The sequence below is a fragment of the Rutidosis leptorrhynchoides genome, chromosome 2 (assembly GCF_046630445.1).
Source record: "Rutidosis leptorrhynchoides isolate AG116_Rl617_1_P2 chromosome 2, CSIRO_AGI_Rlap_v1, whole genome shotgun sequence".
In the NCBI taxonomy this organism is placed as follows: Eukaryota; Viridiplantae; Streptophyta; class Magnoliopsida; order Asterales; family Asteraceae; genus Rutidosis; species Rutidosis leptorrhynchoides.
In genome coordinates, this window is record NC_092334.1 from 171,893,759 (window position 1) to 171,910,060 (window position 16,302).

General features: G+C 34.4%; 1 protein-coding gene across 1 annotated transcript; it reads left to right on the top strand.

Moving 5' to 3' along the window:
• Positions 1–13,700: 13,700 nt before the first annotated feature.
• Positions 13,701–14,402, top strand: LOC139888424 (uncharacterized). Its single transcript, XM_071871434.1, has 2 exons — positions 13,701–13,764; positions 13,825–14,402. The coding sequence occupies exons 1-2, from the start codon at positions 13,701–13,703 to the stop codon at positions 14,400–14,402; spliced, it is 642 nt and encodes a 213-aa protein (XP_071727535.1).
• Positions 14,403–16,302: the final 1,900 nt, after the last annotated feature.

The window sequence follows — 16,302 nt, forward strand, 5'->3', positions numbered from 1 at the left end:
GCGGCGTTGGTACACGAATGGTAACTATCGTAGTATGAGGGATCAACTAAAAGCGACAATGCAAGATCGAAACATGCCTTTCCAAGATGTAAATCGTTCGTTTGCTCGGTTCATCGATTTGTTGGTGGTACGCGGTACTCATGTCTAAGCGGGTTCCCAAGGTTTCTTGCAAAACTAGAAGCGATACGAGTATTGGTTCGAGGTAATTGGCAATGGTACACCGTATTGGAAAAAAAAAAATTCCCTAAGATATGTTTGAACGAGCTAGTTAGGGTTTGAAAATGTTTGTTGGTAATGGTACACCGGCTACAGAGAACATATTTTTTTTTTTTTTTTTTTTTTTTTTTCAGGGCTATTCACCCTCGTGGTGAATACTAGTAATACATGATGAGTCTCTCTCTCCATTGAGAAAGTATATAAAAGGTTTTCTTATACAAAAGTACAAGCAAAAGGACAGGAGTGGAATGAGAACTTAGAATAGGATGAGCTCACATCCTGAGGTAGCCATATCGAGCATCTAGTGGTCAAATGTTGAGACCTGGTGGGAAAACGAGATAGAACACATAGTTGTATAGTTAGGGGTTGAGTAGTAGTTGTCCGTATCAGGAGCATGAGGACGATAAGTCAAAGAGAAAGGAAGTATCCTTGGATTGTGTGTTATCTTGGGTCCCAGTAATATCAGACGGTCATAGTGAAATAACAGTGTTATGTAACGTGGTACGTGGTGATGAGAAGATTGATCGGATCCATAATTAAGTATTCCAATCGCTCGTGCAAAAATAACGAATTTCAGTTACGTCGATTTTGAGTCGAGAGAGTATGCCTTTCGGCGTTCAAGTAGAAATATTTCCATATTTAAGTTCCATCTGGCGTTATACGAATTTAGCTAGTAATGTTGGTGTGAAAAATCACGCTTAAGGTCCGGGCACGGAGAGGTTTAAATTTCCGACTTAATGAGTTATCGAGGGTAAAGGACGAGCATCACGAGAAAAAGTCGGAAATGAACTTTCGGTAGGGATCTAAGATTTTACGAACACAAGTCAGAGTTGTGAGGGTTTCCCGATTACGTGTGGCTTCGATTGCGAGATTTATTGTAATACCCTGACCACTAACAACATGGTCTAGAAATTGGACTTTGTTTAACCAAAGTTCACACTTGGAGATTTTGGTATAGAGTTGCTCTTTCCTCAAGAGTTCGAGCGTAAGACAAAGATGTTGTTCGTTTTCCTTCTTTACTTAAATAAGTTAAGATGTCATCTATAAATACGATAACAGATTAGTCTATATGAATTTGCATACGCGGTTCAAGAGGTTTATGGATACGGGCGAGCCCTAAATAAATCAAGCGGTACTAAGAGGGATTTACAACTAACGTTGCGAGTTCGGAAAGTGGCTTAGGAGACATCGTCTCACTTAACCCCCAATTGATGATAACCGGAACGGAGGTCGATTTGGAACATACGGGATTCGTGCAAATAATCATGAGGTCATGGATGCGAGGGAGAGGGTATCGGTTTCCAACCGAAAATTACTCAGTTCGCAATAATCTATACAAGATGATGGGGAAACATTTTTTTTTTTTTTTTTTTTTTTTTTAACGAATAGGTTCCGAGCTCCCTAGTTCTATATGTGTCAAGTCAAAAGTCTTAACGTATTTCCTCCAATAAAATTTATAGGCACACAATATTTTTCCGTCGGTCACTTAAATCGTCTAAGTAGTATCTGGGGGAAAGAGGTGGAATATAAAGAGCATGAGTCAAATCCTTGGTTATAAAACGTCTAGCGGTAATCGAATCGAACAAGTATGAAATATACGGTTTGTTGTGAAGAAACGTACCCGTTACTAGTCCATCGTCGTTCCGGGCATCCTTGGTGTCGATGTCGAAGGTTCAACGGCGTGCGTTGGGGTTGATTTTCTTATTTGGGCACACATTCCTAAAATGACCCAGTTGGCCACATTCGAAGCAAGCATCCGTTCTGTGTGCGTTGGGCATCTTTCGAGCGACGGGTCCTTGGCGCCGGTGGCGAAACCTGCCACATCCTTCAAAGTGATGCTTGTGGCATTCGTCACAAAAAGGCAGTTTTCCGGTATAGCCTTTCTTGTCGTTGGAGGTAAAAGGCTTCTTGGCGGGGTTGTTGTTATTGTTGTGGTTGCTTGATTGAGAGGCTTCCCATGTTCTTTTGTTGTTACTCGGGTGGTTCTCGACCATTGGTGCCGGTGCTTCCATTTCATTCACCGTTTCTAAGGCTTGGCGGGCCATTGTTAAAGTCTCTTGTAGGTTAGTGGGTTGAGATGTCATTACCTTGTGTTGAATGCTCTTAGGGAGGCCATCCATGTAAAGTTCGACTCTTAGGGATTCGGGAGTCATGAGAATTGGACACATCGAGACTAGTTCGGTAAACCGTTGATTATAAGCCTTGAGGTCATTTCCGGCCGTTTTTAAATTCCTTAGACCCTGTTCGAGCCTTCGAGTCTCGTCGCGCGGGAAGTATTCGGTGATCATTCTTTCTCTTAATTCGGTCCAAGAGAGTGTGTGGGCTTCATCGCTTCCCACTAATTGTACATACGTGTTCCACCATGAGAGAGCAATACCGGTGAAAGTGAGGGTGGAAAACTTGACCTTATCTTGGTCTCGACAACCGCTTGTGTTAAAAACGGTCTCCATTTGTTCAAACCATCGGGTGAGAGTAACCGGTCCCCCGGTTCCATCGAAAGTGGGAGGATTGTACTTCATGAAGTTCTTGTAGGAGCAACCTTCGATTGAATTACCGGCTCCATGATTGTTGTTGTTAGAAAAGTGATCGGCCACGGCCGTACCCACGGCGGTGGTTATCATTCGTTGAAGAGCTTGTTCTAGAGTTTCGAGAGGAGTATTGTGTTGACCTTGGTGAGCCATTGTTCCTTCATGAGACAAGAATATCGTTGGTTAGTATTTTCAACAATACTAACCGTGGCATGGAATAAGGATAGAGAGAAAATTTTCCTTGACTCGCCTTAAATTCTCTATGTCATAATGTCGGAACGTCCATGTGAATCACCGTAATATAATCCCGGAAATTATATTACCCTGATTCTCATGTGCATTTAACATTACTTCATAAAGTCAAAGTGGCGCACCAACAAAATTTATCAACGTAAGATCAAGATCGAATACGAGTTAGATATGATAGAAGAGTTCGAGTATAAATGCACAATTAGTCAAATAATTCCTACTTCAGTCTATATGCCGGTTGTAGTCTAGATTCACCTATGTACCCTATGACTCGGGGTGAACACAAATGAACTCTAAATCCCTACAACCAAGGCTCTGATACCACCTGTAGCGACCCCGACAAATCGTCAAGTGACGGCGTCGGCTACGTGGGTCCCATTACCTGATTATAAGTCTTTAAGATAACGTTTGACCAAAATATGTCGCCTTCATTTCAAAATAAAGATTGTTTCAAAGTTTACAAGAATTGTTCAACCAAAAGTTAAGTTACAACGTTATAGATACGATTGAAATCTAGGCGACACGGTTTAAAGTAAAGTCAAAAGACGCTCCATGAAATGCATGTATACTCGACATCGGATGCAAGTATCAAATAGTAAGCGGAAGCATGTTTCACATATCGTGCAAGACCTGAGAAAAACATAGAAATCTGTCAACGAAAACGTTGGTGAAATCATAGGTTTAAGTAAGTAAGTACAAGTGAACCACAAGATTTGCATCAATGAAATAATAGTAATACATTCCAAAAGTTTGTTTCACGAGCACCCAATTATCAAAGCTTAACATTCCTTCCATTGTATACCCCATCACTTAGTGCTAGAACAAACACTGATTCTCGAAATTATATTTCATCCGTAGACGGTAGCGAACCGTCAAGGATGAGGGTTGTCAACCCATATGGCCATATAACATAAGTTCTCGCTTACACCCGGCAAGTGTAATTAATGATAATCGAATTGAGGATTTTGTTCTAAACTCGTATGTAGAATGTTTGTTTTCCCGTTCTTGTGTTCACTTAGTTCAAAAGAATCGTTTATGTTTTCTCATCCCAATATAAGTTCAAAAAGAGTAAAAGTGGGACTATGATCTCACCTCGAGTGCACGAGTATAAAAGTACTTCGCAAAGTAAACGTGTGCATGAAAGTTGCTTAGCCTTGACCTAAACAAGTAAGTTGTATCAATTTACCGGTTACGACACAATGTCGGGTGAAATGTGCTCAATTAGTCCTATGGCTCGTTACGACTCGATTATGTAGCATGTGAATCAAATTGTCAAGTTTCATGCAAGATACAAGTACAGAAACAAGTTAGGAAGGTTGCATAATCATTTGGTTAAGTTTGACAAAAAGTCAAACTTTGGTCGGTCAAAGTCAACGAAAGTCAACACGTTCGGGTCGGGTCCCGAACTATTTTTCTGAGGTTTTTAATCATATATGAGCATGTTAGAACAAGTTTCATGTGAATCGGAGGTCCATAGTATGCCAAACATTTTTCGTAATTTGGACATGGTGGTCAGAACCTGACCACGGCTTATGTCGCGCCGCGACATAAGCTGGCCGCGCCGCGGCATTAGCCGTGTGCTGGTACCTGGTCAGTCTCAATTGTTCAAGTCCCAAATCAAAACTCTTTCAAGCATAAATTACAAACCGCTAACTCTTAGAACTCGCACCTTATATCGTTGGAAAGCTCTTTTGACGTAGTATGCAACTAAACACAATTCATCAATCAAAAACCTCATTGACAATAATCGAATTCTCGTCATGTGATCAATAAAATTCCATTTTCAAAGCTTCAAGTTCATCAATATGCATTTTAAGTTTCGGGAATCCAATTCACACATATGATATGCCGTTTCGAAGGTAATTAAGCATACATTACAACTAATCACTAACAATTAACATTCCATGGCATTCAAGCATCAAAAGTTCATGTCAAGAACTATCAAACCCTAGTCAAACATCACAAAATCAATATTCATGTTTTTGAAGTTTTCTTAATCAACCTACGCATCAAAACGAAGCTAGTGATACTAGTAACACAATTAAAACATGCACTTTAACAATCTAACAACATTAACTCATCCAAAATCAAGGATTAAGCACACCCATTTCAAGTTCATGCTAGTTACTCCAAAAACAACAAATCGAGCAAACCAAATATATATTCATGTTAGACTCGAGCCATAGACACTAACTAACACCATTTCAAATCAAAAACACGAATTTAGAGAAATCTAGAGTTTTAGAAATGTTACCCAAACGAGATGAAGTTGGTATCAAATTGTAGAGGATGAAGAGAGGATTCCAAATATGTAATCGGATTTGTTGTGAGCTTCCAAGATTGAATTTAGATGATGAATGAATGGAATGGGTTTGTGTGTGTGTTCTTGAGATGGAGAGAAAAGGGATGAGGGAGATGATGGAATGGATGAAATGGGTTGACTAGTTGACCTAGTCAACTAGTTTGCCCATTTGGCAACTCCGGTCCCTCGAGTTTCAAAGCGGGTGCGGGATTTAACCGATCGAATATTTTTAAAACGCAAGTTAACGAGAGATGTTATAATTAAACGACGGAATTATTATGAACGTTAGTCAACGGAAACTACGAATTTAAATAACGAAAGGTATTATTTAAAAGAAAAAGACGGTGTTAAAATTAAATTTAACGGAAAAACGCGGGATGTTACATAAAGCTTGGATCTTTAAGATATATGAAGATAACAAACAAAAGTTTGAATCTTTTTAACAAAACAACAAGATTAAAGTAAAAGAAAGATGAATCTACAAAGTTCGTGAAGATTCAAAGCTAGAAAGCTTGAATCTTCCATGTTCTTGAAGGATTCATGCTTGAATCAACAAGATATAATCAAGATCAAAGCTAAAAGGAACTTTGATCTCCATAAAATGACGATGATGATCACGAAATTGAAAAGAAGAAGGAAGAAGAAAAGAAAACTTACAAGAATACTAGAAAGGAAAGAAAGAAAAGAGCAAGTGTGTTTGAAAACCAAATGAGAGCAAGTATTGAATGGGAGGAAAATGGTTAGTATTTATAGGCAAAAAATGACATGGATTGATGACATGGAAGGCCTATAGGCCGTGGGTTTTGAGGGAGGTGGAGGGGAGACACCATTTTGCTTTTTGGTTAGTGGTTGTCTAAAGCATATACTTATGCTAGAATCCCATGTGACAAAGTTGATAATCCTTATCCATTATGCTAGTATGACTCATTATTTATTTATTTATTTATTTATTTATTTATTTATTATTATGGGTCACTAGTAATAATACTTGGGCTATTTAATTGGGTCACTAGCTAGAGTAGGGTGGGCTTAAGTCCAACAAGGTAGAAAGTCCAACAAGACTAACTATTGTGCATAATTAAATTACTACGCGTAATTAAGCATCCAAAAACCTAGGTAATTATTATTATAAAATAATAATTAATATTTCGCAGTCATAATATTCCGATTATGACAAAAGTTAAACGTGTCCGCAGTTCGCAGTTTATTCGAAACGTTAAGTGACACTAACGGTCATAAAAGCATTCGGTGATCAAGTTAAGTATCCTACGTATTCAAAAGCATATTTTAACATATAAATGGAAGTAAACCATGTATATAAAGATTTCCAGAGCATAAAGTAGCACAGTACGCACAATTGCTCAGTTTCGCAAAAACACAAGGCACAAAAGCAAGTCGAAAAAGCCGGGTCGTTACACCTACTGTGTCATCAAGTTCGTCAACATCAATTGGTTGCCAAATGGAACCAAGTAGGTTTGAAGCATTTGTGCCTGACATGTTGTTGGTGAATCTGTGTTCACACTCCATTCATGAACATCATATAAATCAGAAGCTTTAATAAACATAGTTGTGATGTTAACAGCAAACACGCTGCAAATGTATTACATGTATGTATTGTGTATTTTGTTTACTATCTCTAAAAATTTGAACTAATTGGATAAGAACAAAATTAAGTTTTTTAATGATACTAATAAAACATAAAATATTTTGTTGTTGATACTATGTTTATACTATCCAAACTTGGTTGTTTTTACAAAACTGGAATCAGTATATATATAAAATCAATACTAATTGTATAGTGCAACTAAGTATTTCAATAGAATAACATCAACTCCAATCATTCAATGATTATCTTTAATCGTAAGTAAAAGTTATGTTTTCAAATCATAACTTTTTTTAGACCAAAAAACCCTAACTTTTTCGAATCTAGGTAACACCTTTGCAAACACATATGAACATTGTAACTATAAAGCCTCTATTTAACAATAGATTCAACAAATTAACAATAATGAAGCACATACACTATAATTGATTAGGGTTTTTATTTGTTTATACCTGAACAGCTGGATTGAAGATAATGAAATCTTAGGTGAACGATTCCAGCAGGCGAAGTGTATGGTAGTTACAACCAAACTCTTAAACACTTAAAGATTGTTTTGAGCTTCAACTTCGGTGATTTAACAGGTGAATGATATGAATGCTAAAAAATTCGGACCAATTTGGCTCAATATGAATGTCGTTTGTGTATGTTTAGGGATTTCCTTCCACGTGTAAATATAAATTAAAAAAATAAATTATTTATATATTAATATAAATATAAATTAAAAAATTAAATATAATAATATATAGTTATTATATTATTTATATATTAAATATTTAATAATTAATAAACAATACTAAAATTAAATTAATTTATATGTTGTTATTATAGAATTTTATAATTTATAATTATAATTATAATTATAATTTAAAAAAATTTATTTTATTTATTTAATATATTTTATTTGTAAGTATTGATTTTTAGTAACTGCATACGTATATACGTATATATACCTGTATATGAACAAGACGGTTACCACGCACTTTATTCGATAATATAACCATTCTTGAAAAAAAAAATCAAATTAAAATTCAATCTACACCTTACAACAAACTTACCGTTACAGTTCTTATTTGATATTATACCCCTTTACTACGATCAATCACTAACCCTAAGAATATCTATTACTTTCTTCCTTCATAAATTTTTATGGAGGAATCACCTTGAAATTCATCTGATTTATCGAAGAAAAGGAAGAGCCGTTTAGACCACTCTCAACATAATGATCACTGCAGAACCCCTTCATCAACCAAACAAACCTCTGATTCATATGCATCACCTTCAGGTTAAAAGATATGTAATTCTTCATATCACACTCATCTTTTTATTTAATTACATGAAATAATTATGTAAAATAGATTTGTATTCGTAACTGAGTTTTCATAGAATTCCATTAGCATAATCAATCATTGTGTTCTTTAAATTTCTTATCTTTTTAAAAAATGTATTATTATATGAAATTTTTAGACCAATCAATTTTGTAACTGTAATAGTTATGTATGCAACAGATTAAATTAAATTTCTATTTCTATTTCTATTTATTTGATTTCAAATGCTATTTGACCTGACAGGTTACAATCAGATATAGCACAGAAGTAATTATAGAACTCCATTGATTTCTACCACACTGAGAGTCCATAATACACCACTTTCCGACATAACTAATGGTTAGTCTATACTACTATATGTCTGCATTCATTTCATTGTACATCACAATTGTAATACATCCATCTTTCATATAGATATACATATATTTTTATTGCGTTATATAAAATATTATTGTGTGGTTATCGTACTTATGTGTTCATTTTCTTTTCCTTAAAGTTCATTTGGGTAGTAATGCAAATAATTGCCTCGATACTTCCTCAAAGAAGAAAGAATGTGTTACTAAATATCGTCACATCAGACACAATGTTTCCAAAATACATATTCCATTCAATATGTCATCTGCCAGATCAAATCCTAATATTAATTCAGGTATGTGCATATACATGTTCTATAGTGCAATCTTATCCAATACAAACAAATAATTTTGTTTGAGTAATATGTTTATTAAATTGTGTCTTTATATGTATAGGTTGATATGCATATATATATATATATATATATATATATATATATATATATATATATATATATATATATATATATATATATATATATATATATATATATATATATATATATATATATATATATATATATATATATGTGTGTCCCCTTACTTTTATATTTGTAGGTCAAAGTTACAATAATTTTAATTTCGATCGTATCCCAATAGATAGTTGTTTTCGGGTTGCAAACACTTCCCCACTGTCAGATATAACGAACGGTTAGTATGACATTTATTTACTTAATACTTACATTTATTACCTTATTTTTAAATATATAAGCTAATGTTATTATCTTGACTTTGATTATCTTCATTTTTATGAATATATTTTTGCAAATTAATTTTACATTCTTATATTCATATAGAAGTGTATCAGACGTCACAACAACATTCATTGGGCACAGATGAGGTGGCCACTCAAACAACATGTAAAGGCAGACGACCAACTTATACATTATCATCACCCCGCTATGTTCCCGTTAACCAGACAACTGCATCTTCTACGGCTTCTCAATATGTAAACCCATCGACAACACTTCGTTCTACTTCCAATACACTGATAAGTCGTGTTCATTGTAGTGTATCTGATTCCACCCAAGGTATTCAACTTAGGTTACATAACATTTCTTATTATAAACATTTGTCTCTAACATCCTTACATCTTATTCTATGTTTAAAAAAATATTTTGCCAGGTTTTTCTTCTACACCAGATTTCCACCCAACTAGACTCAATCCAAGGAGACCCGTAACATATTCGTTTTCAAATGACGAAGTTATTAACCTTTAACAATCGCATATACTTAACAATGAAAATTCTATGAACGATGTACAATCTAACAAATTCAAAGGAATTTCTGCTGGTAAGAATCAACTCAAATATTCAACTGTAAATTATTTATATTATACATATATACATTTTTGTATATATGTATATATGTATGTTTTACATTATGTGTGCGTGTGTGTGTGCGTGTGCATGTGTCATTGTGTTTGTATTTGTCTGTATATATTTATTGCTGACATACATCATATAATTATTACATACTATATAGATGTAGGAGATGATATTTACGTGTGTACTGCATGTAAATCCAGACTATGGAAGGCCGAGGCTCTGCGCGGTAACAAATCATTTAGTTCTAAGATGTATTCATTGTGTTGTTTACATGGCAAAGTTGTACTACCCAAATTGATACCTCCTCCGGAATATCTTCTTGATTTGTATAGAGGTCAGTCATCAAAAAGTAAAAACTTCGCTGACAATGTTCGACGGTACAATATGATGTTTAGTTTTACATCAATAGGTGGGAAGATTGATCATAAGGTCAATTCTGGATGTGGACCTTATGTTTATCGATTGCATGGTCAAAATTATCACCTAGCAGGTAGCTTGATCCCCGAAGAAGTAGAAACTCCAAAGTATTGTCAACTATACATATATGATACAGCTAACGAGTCGCAAAATTGAATAAATGCTTATAATGGGTAAATTCTTTTATATTCATATATTTACATATTACATATTACATATTAAGCTATATAGAACAATGAATTATATTGATATATTTTGTTTTTCTTTCCATTCTATACAGGGGTCGAACGGTTAATAGTTCTTCTAATCCATATGCCATTGAATTTACAACTGTACATGAACTTCAAGGCTTACTGGATGCAATTAATCCGTTAGTAAAAAAATTTCGTATAGCCAGAGATAGATTTGTGATGAATGAAATGGAACCTATCCAAATAATACTGATTGGCAGTTGGTAGAACACACAATCTACCAACAACTGATGAAGTTGCTGCTATAATAGTCGGTGATATCGATGGTACGACTGACAAGAGAGATATCATACTGGAAAAACGATCTCGACAGTTTAGACGTATCAGTGAATTGCATATTAGGTATCTTGAACTTCAGTATCCGTTGTTGTTTCCATATGCAGAGGATGGATATATGACAGATGTGTATCATAGAGGCGTTGATGTTTCAAGTGAGCCTGGACATAATAAGCTTACAATTAGAGAGTTTTTTACATATTGATTACAAGCTCGTCTTGGTGAAGTGTCATTAATTTTGATGTCAAGAAAGTTGTTGCAACAGTTTATTGTTGATGCATACACTATGGTTGAGAATACACGCTTAAACTACATTCGAAATAATCAAAAGATTTTACGTGTAACTCCTTATGCTAACCTTTACGATGCACAAGAAAGTGGTCACCAAGAATTTTCTGACATTGGTAATAGGGTGATTTTACCTGCGTCTTTCACCGGTGGTGCAAGGTATCTACAGCAGAACTACTTGGACGCAATGGCCATCGTTAGAGCGTATGGACATCCTGATTTATTTTTAACGTTTACATGCAATCCTAAATGGCCTGAAATATTAAGATTCTCAGCTGAGGATAGCTTAAATCCGGAAGACACGCCTGATATCGTATGCAGGGTGTTTAAAATTAAGCTAGATGCTCTTATGCATAAATTCAAGCGTGAAAAAACATTTGGGAAATTGCTTGTAGGTAATCATTATTTATATTGTTAAAGAGAATATTAAACACAATTAAGTAATATATATGTCAAATTAAATGCTATATAAATTTACATATGCGCAGATTTATACAGGATAGAATTTCAGAAGCGAGGTCTACCACACGCTCACATTTGCTTATTCCTGGACAAAAAAGACAAGGTTCCAAGTCCAGATGACATCGACAATTGTATTACCGCATAAATACCCAACAAAGATATTGATCCTGAATTATACTCTATTGTATCAGAGTTTATGATTCATGGACCATGTGGACCAAAACATTCAACGCGTCCATGTATGACAAAACAGGGATTTTGTTCAAAGCATTTCCCAAAGGATTTTACAGAAGAAACTCATTTTGACGGGGCCGGATATCCTCGATATAAAAGACGTCAGGATGGTAATTTTGTTATGAAAGGCACCACACAGCTCGACAACAGGTTATAATTCGAATTCTTTTGTTTATACATAAACTATAATATTCTTAATATCCGTACAATAACGTTTTATATTTGTGTAATCGTATTGTATTATTATTATTATTATTATTATTATTATTATTATTATTATTATTATTATTATTATTATTATTATTATTATTATTATTATTATTATTATTATTATGTTATATTAAATTAAATTATAAAATATATCTGCTAATCTTATTACACTAACAACTAGCAGTACAGTATTATGGCAAATTTGAACATATTATATGCCACTTTAAGTACGTTGTTCCTTACAACAAGGAACTTATGAAACAATTTCAAGCACATATGAATGTTAAATGGTGCAACCAGATCGGATCCATAAAATATTTATTCAAATACATAAGTAAGGGTCCAGACAGAATATCAATTGCAATCCAAAATTCTAATGCTGTAAATTCAAATCAGGGAGAATCTAATTCGAAAGATGAGATTTCAAATTATTACAGTTGTCGTTACCTGTCAGCATGTGAAGTATCATGGCATTTGTTCAACTTTCCAATTTTACACAGAAGTCCGACGGTGTACAGGCTTCAATTTCATCTACCTAACCATCAACTAATTCTTTATGATGCAGATGATTATGTGGATTCAGTTCTATCAAATCCAAGTGTAGGTACATCTCAGTTCATCTAGTGGATGCGGTGTAATCAAATTGATGAAAATGCTCGTCAGTATACGTACGTTGAATTTCCAAGGCATTATGTCTGGAACAAATCAACTAGAAAATGGACGAGATGCAAAGAACAACGAATAGTTGGAAGAATCAATTTTGTGCCTCCCAAGGCTGGTGAAACCTATTATTTACGTATATTACTCAACAAAGTAAAGGGACCCACTTGCTTTGAAGATATACAAATAGTAAATAATCAGGTACATGATACATTCAAGGAAGCTTGCTACGCATTGGGACTTCTTGATGATGATCTTGAATATGTTGCTTCAATAAAAGAGACTTATGAAGTTGCATCAGGTGATTTTTGTCGCGACTTATTTGTGCCATTAATAACATCAGACAGTCTCTCATGTCCAGATCGTGTTTGGAAAGAAACATGTGACCTTTTATCAGAAGATTTAATACGAGAGTGCACTGAACAACAACGTAATTTAGGTAACAACTATTTATATGTTATTTATCTTAACTCTTATTACCTTATGTTAACTTTGTTTACCTTATGTTAAATTAACAATTTCACCTTCTGTTAACTTTTTTCTTATATTTTCTTTTTTAAATTCACTTTATTAGCATATACATTTTCCATTTCTATATGTATAATATGTAAAACAAATTTTAAAATATATTATACATTTTTATTTTTATAATTATCATAGATAATATACAGACTATAATGTCTTTGTAAAAAAACTGTGTGATATATAACATGTTCATAATATACTTATTTGTATATGTTATATAACATGTTCATAATATACTTAGCATAGTATATCTTTCATGTAGATGAAAATGAACTGAAGAAGATACTCTACAACCTAGATTTAGCAAAGATCGAACGATTGTTGAACAGTTCTGGAAATAGCCTAAAGAATATTCCAAACATGCCATTCCCTGATTATGAGTACATTGATTACTCGTGCAACATGATGACTCAAGATGAGATTTCTTATGACAAAGAGACTCTCGTCAGAGAACATGCAACTCTATTTTTTATATGACTGACGAACAAAAGTCTGTTTACAATACTGTTATCGAAGCTGTTGATAAGGATGAGGGTGGTACTTTTTTTCTTTATGGTTATGGAGGAACAGACAAAACATTTGTATGAAAAACATTAGGCGCTGCACTTCGATCATGTGGTGATATTGTAATCAATGTCACATCAAGTGGTATAGCAGCATTGCTTCTGACTGGAGGTAAGACTGCACACTCACGCTTTGCAATTCCTATAAATGTTCTTGAAGATTCTTTTTGTAACATCCAACCAGATAGTCAGTTAGCTGGTCTTTTAAATGAAGCAAAGTTAATTATTTGGGATGAAGCCCCTATGATGCATAGACATTGTGTTGAAGCGTTTGAGCGAACAATGCGAGATATTATACGTTCAGAAAACAGCAACAAGCCTTTTGGTGGAAAGGTAGTTATTTTTGGTGGCGACTTATGCCATTTCCTACCGGTTATCCCGAAAGGTAGCCGAGCAGAAACAGTATATGCTTCGATTCACTCGTCTGAATTATGGCATGAATGCAAAGTCCCAAAGCTCACTAAGAATATGCGACTTCTTCAATGCGTTGCCGATTCTGACGTTAATGAGATTTCTGAATTTGCCAAATGGATTTTAGACATTGGTGAGGGGAAATCAATCTGCCCAACGATAGAGAAGCGGATGTTGAATTTCCTGAGGATGTGTTACTGACTTCAAGTAACAACCCAATTGAAACGATTGTAAATTCAACGTATCCTTCTATACATGAGGAGCTCAGGAATTCTAACTTTTTTAAGGAAAGAGCAATACTTGCACCAATGAATCTTGAGGTAGATGAAATTAATGAGTTTGTTTTATCTACAATTAAACAACCAGAAACTGTTTTTTATAGTTCTGATGCTCTATGCCCTCATGAAGTCGATGATTTGGTGGCATAACAACTTTTTTCTCCTGAAATCTTAAACAATTTAAGGGTACCAGGCGTTCCAAATCACAAGTTAGTGTTGAAAATCGGAGTTCCTATAATGTTACTTCGTAACGTTGATCAATCAAAGGGCTTATGTAATGGTACACACTTAATAGTCGAAAGAATTTTTGAAAACACCATTGAAGTGTAACATCCCGCCTTTTTTCATTTACTTTTCTGTTTAATTATTTAAAGTCCGTTATATGTTTATAACACCTCCCGTTAATACGCGTTTTAAATTATCTCATTTAGGTAATTCACGCACCCGCAACCGAACTCGAGGGACTAGTTTTGCCAAAATGCCAAAGAGGTGACTAGCTTTTGACTAGTCAACCCCACCTCCCCATTCTTCTTTTTCATTTCATTTCCATTTTCATTAAATACTTTCAAACTTTCTCTCAATCTCCAATCCAAGAAATCATCATCTAAATTCGTTCAAGCAAGCTTCAATCAAAACAAATTACATATTTGAACTCCTTGCAACTTCCTCTTCGATTCCATACCGATTACATCTCGTTTGGGTAACTTTCTAAAATCACTAGATTTTGTGTTCTTGATGTTTTTAAGTTATAAAGTTGTTAATTAGTGTCTATGGCTCAAGTCTAACATGATTATATGATTTATATGCTCGATTTCGTTATTTGAAATAACTAACTTAAATATGAACTTTGGTGTGTTTGATTTGGTGATTTGGTTGCTTGAATGTTGTTAAATGTTATAAATGCATGTATTAAATGTGTTCCTAGTATCACTAGCTTCAATTTGATGTGTAGGTTATTTTAGAAAACTTCATAAACATGATTAGTGATTTTGGTGAATTTGGGTTAGGGTTTGATAAGCTTGAAATGAATATTTGATGCATTGAATGCCATGAATTATTGTTAATAAGTAGTTAGTTGTATTGTATGCTCGATTACCTACAAAACGGCGTGTTCTATGTATGCATTAAATGCCCGAATCATAAATGTGCACTTATCAAATTTGAGTATTAAATGTGTGCATTGATTGATCATTTGATTTGAAAAGTCGGTTATTGCAAATAATGTTTTTGGTTTTTTGAAATGTGCTTAGTTGTCTTCCTTGTCAAAAGAGATTTCCAATGATATAAGGTGCGAGTTCTAAGTGTTTGCGGTTTGTGTTTTGTGCATGAAAAGATTTTGGTTTGGACTTAGAAAAACTGAAACTGGCCAGGTACCAGCTCCCGTGTATTGTCGCGGCGCGGCATAAGCCGTGTCCAGGTTCTGACCTCCTTGGTCAAAATAAGAAAAATGTTTGGCACACTATGGACCTCCAATTCACATGAGACTTGTTCTAACATGCTTATATATGAATAAAAACCTCAGAAAAATAGTTCGGGACCCGACTCGAACGTGTTGACTTTTTCGTTGACTTTGACCGACCAAAGTTTGACTTTTTATCAAACTTAACCAAATGATTATGCAATCTTTCTAATTTGTTTTCTATACTTATATCTTGCATGAAACTTGACAAATTGATCCACATGCTACATAATCGAGTCGTAACGAGCCATATGACTAATTGAACATCTTTGACCTATCGTGTTTACCGTTATTAATACAACCCTATTTGTTTAGGTCAAGACTAGCGTTGTACTTGGTACGTTACTTGTTGAAGTGTCTCTGT

Bases quoted from the DNA above. Each gene is read 5' to 3' on its own strand.
- LOC139888424 (XM_071871434.1), top strand. From the start codon at position 13,701: ATGACTGACGAACAAAAGTCTGTTTACAATACTGTTATCGAAGCTGTT. The intron at 13,765-13,824 runs GTACTTTTTTTC...GAAAAACATTAG, and splicing joins TGTTGATAAGGATGAGGGTG to GCGCTGCACTTCGATCATGT.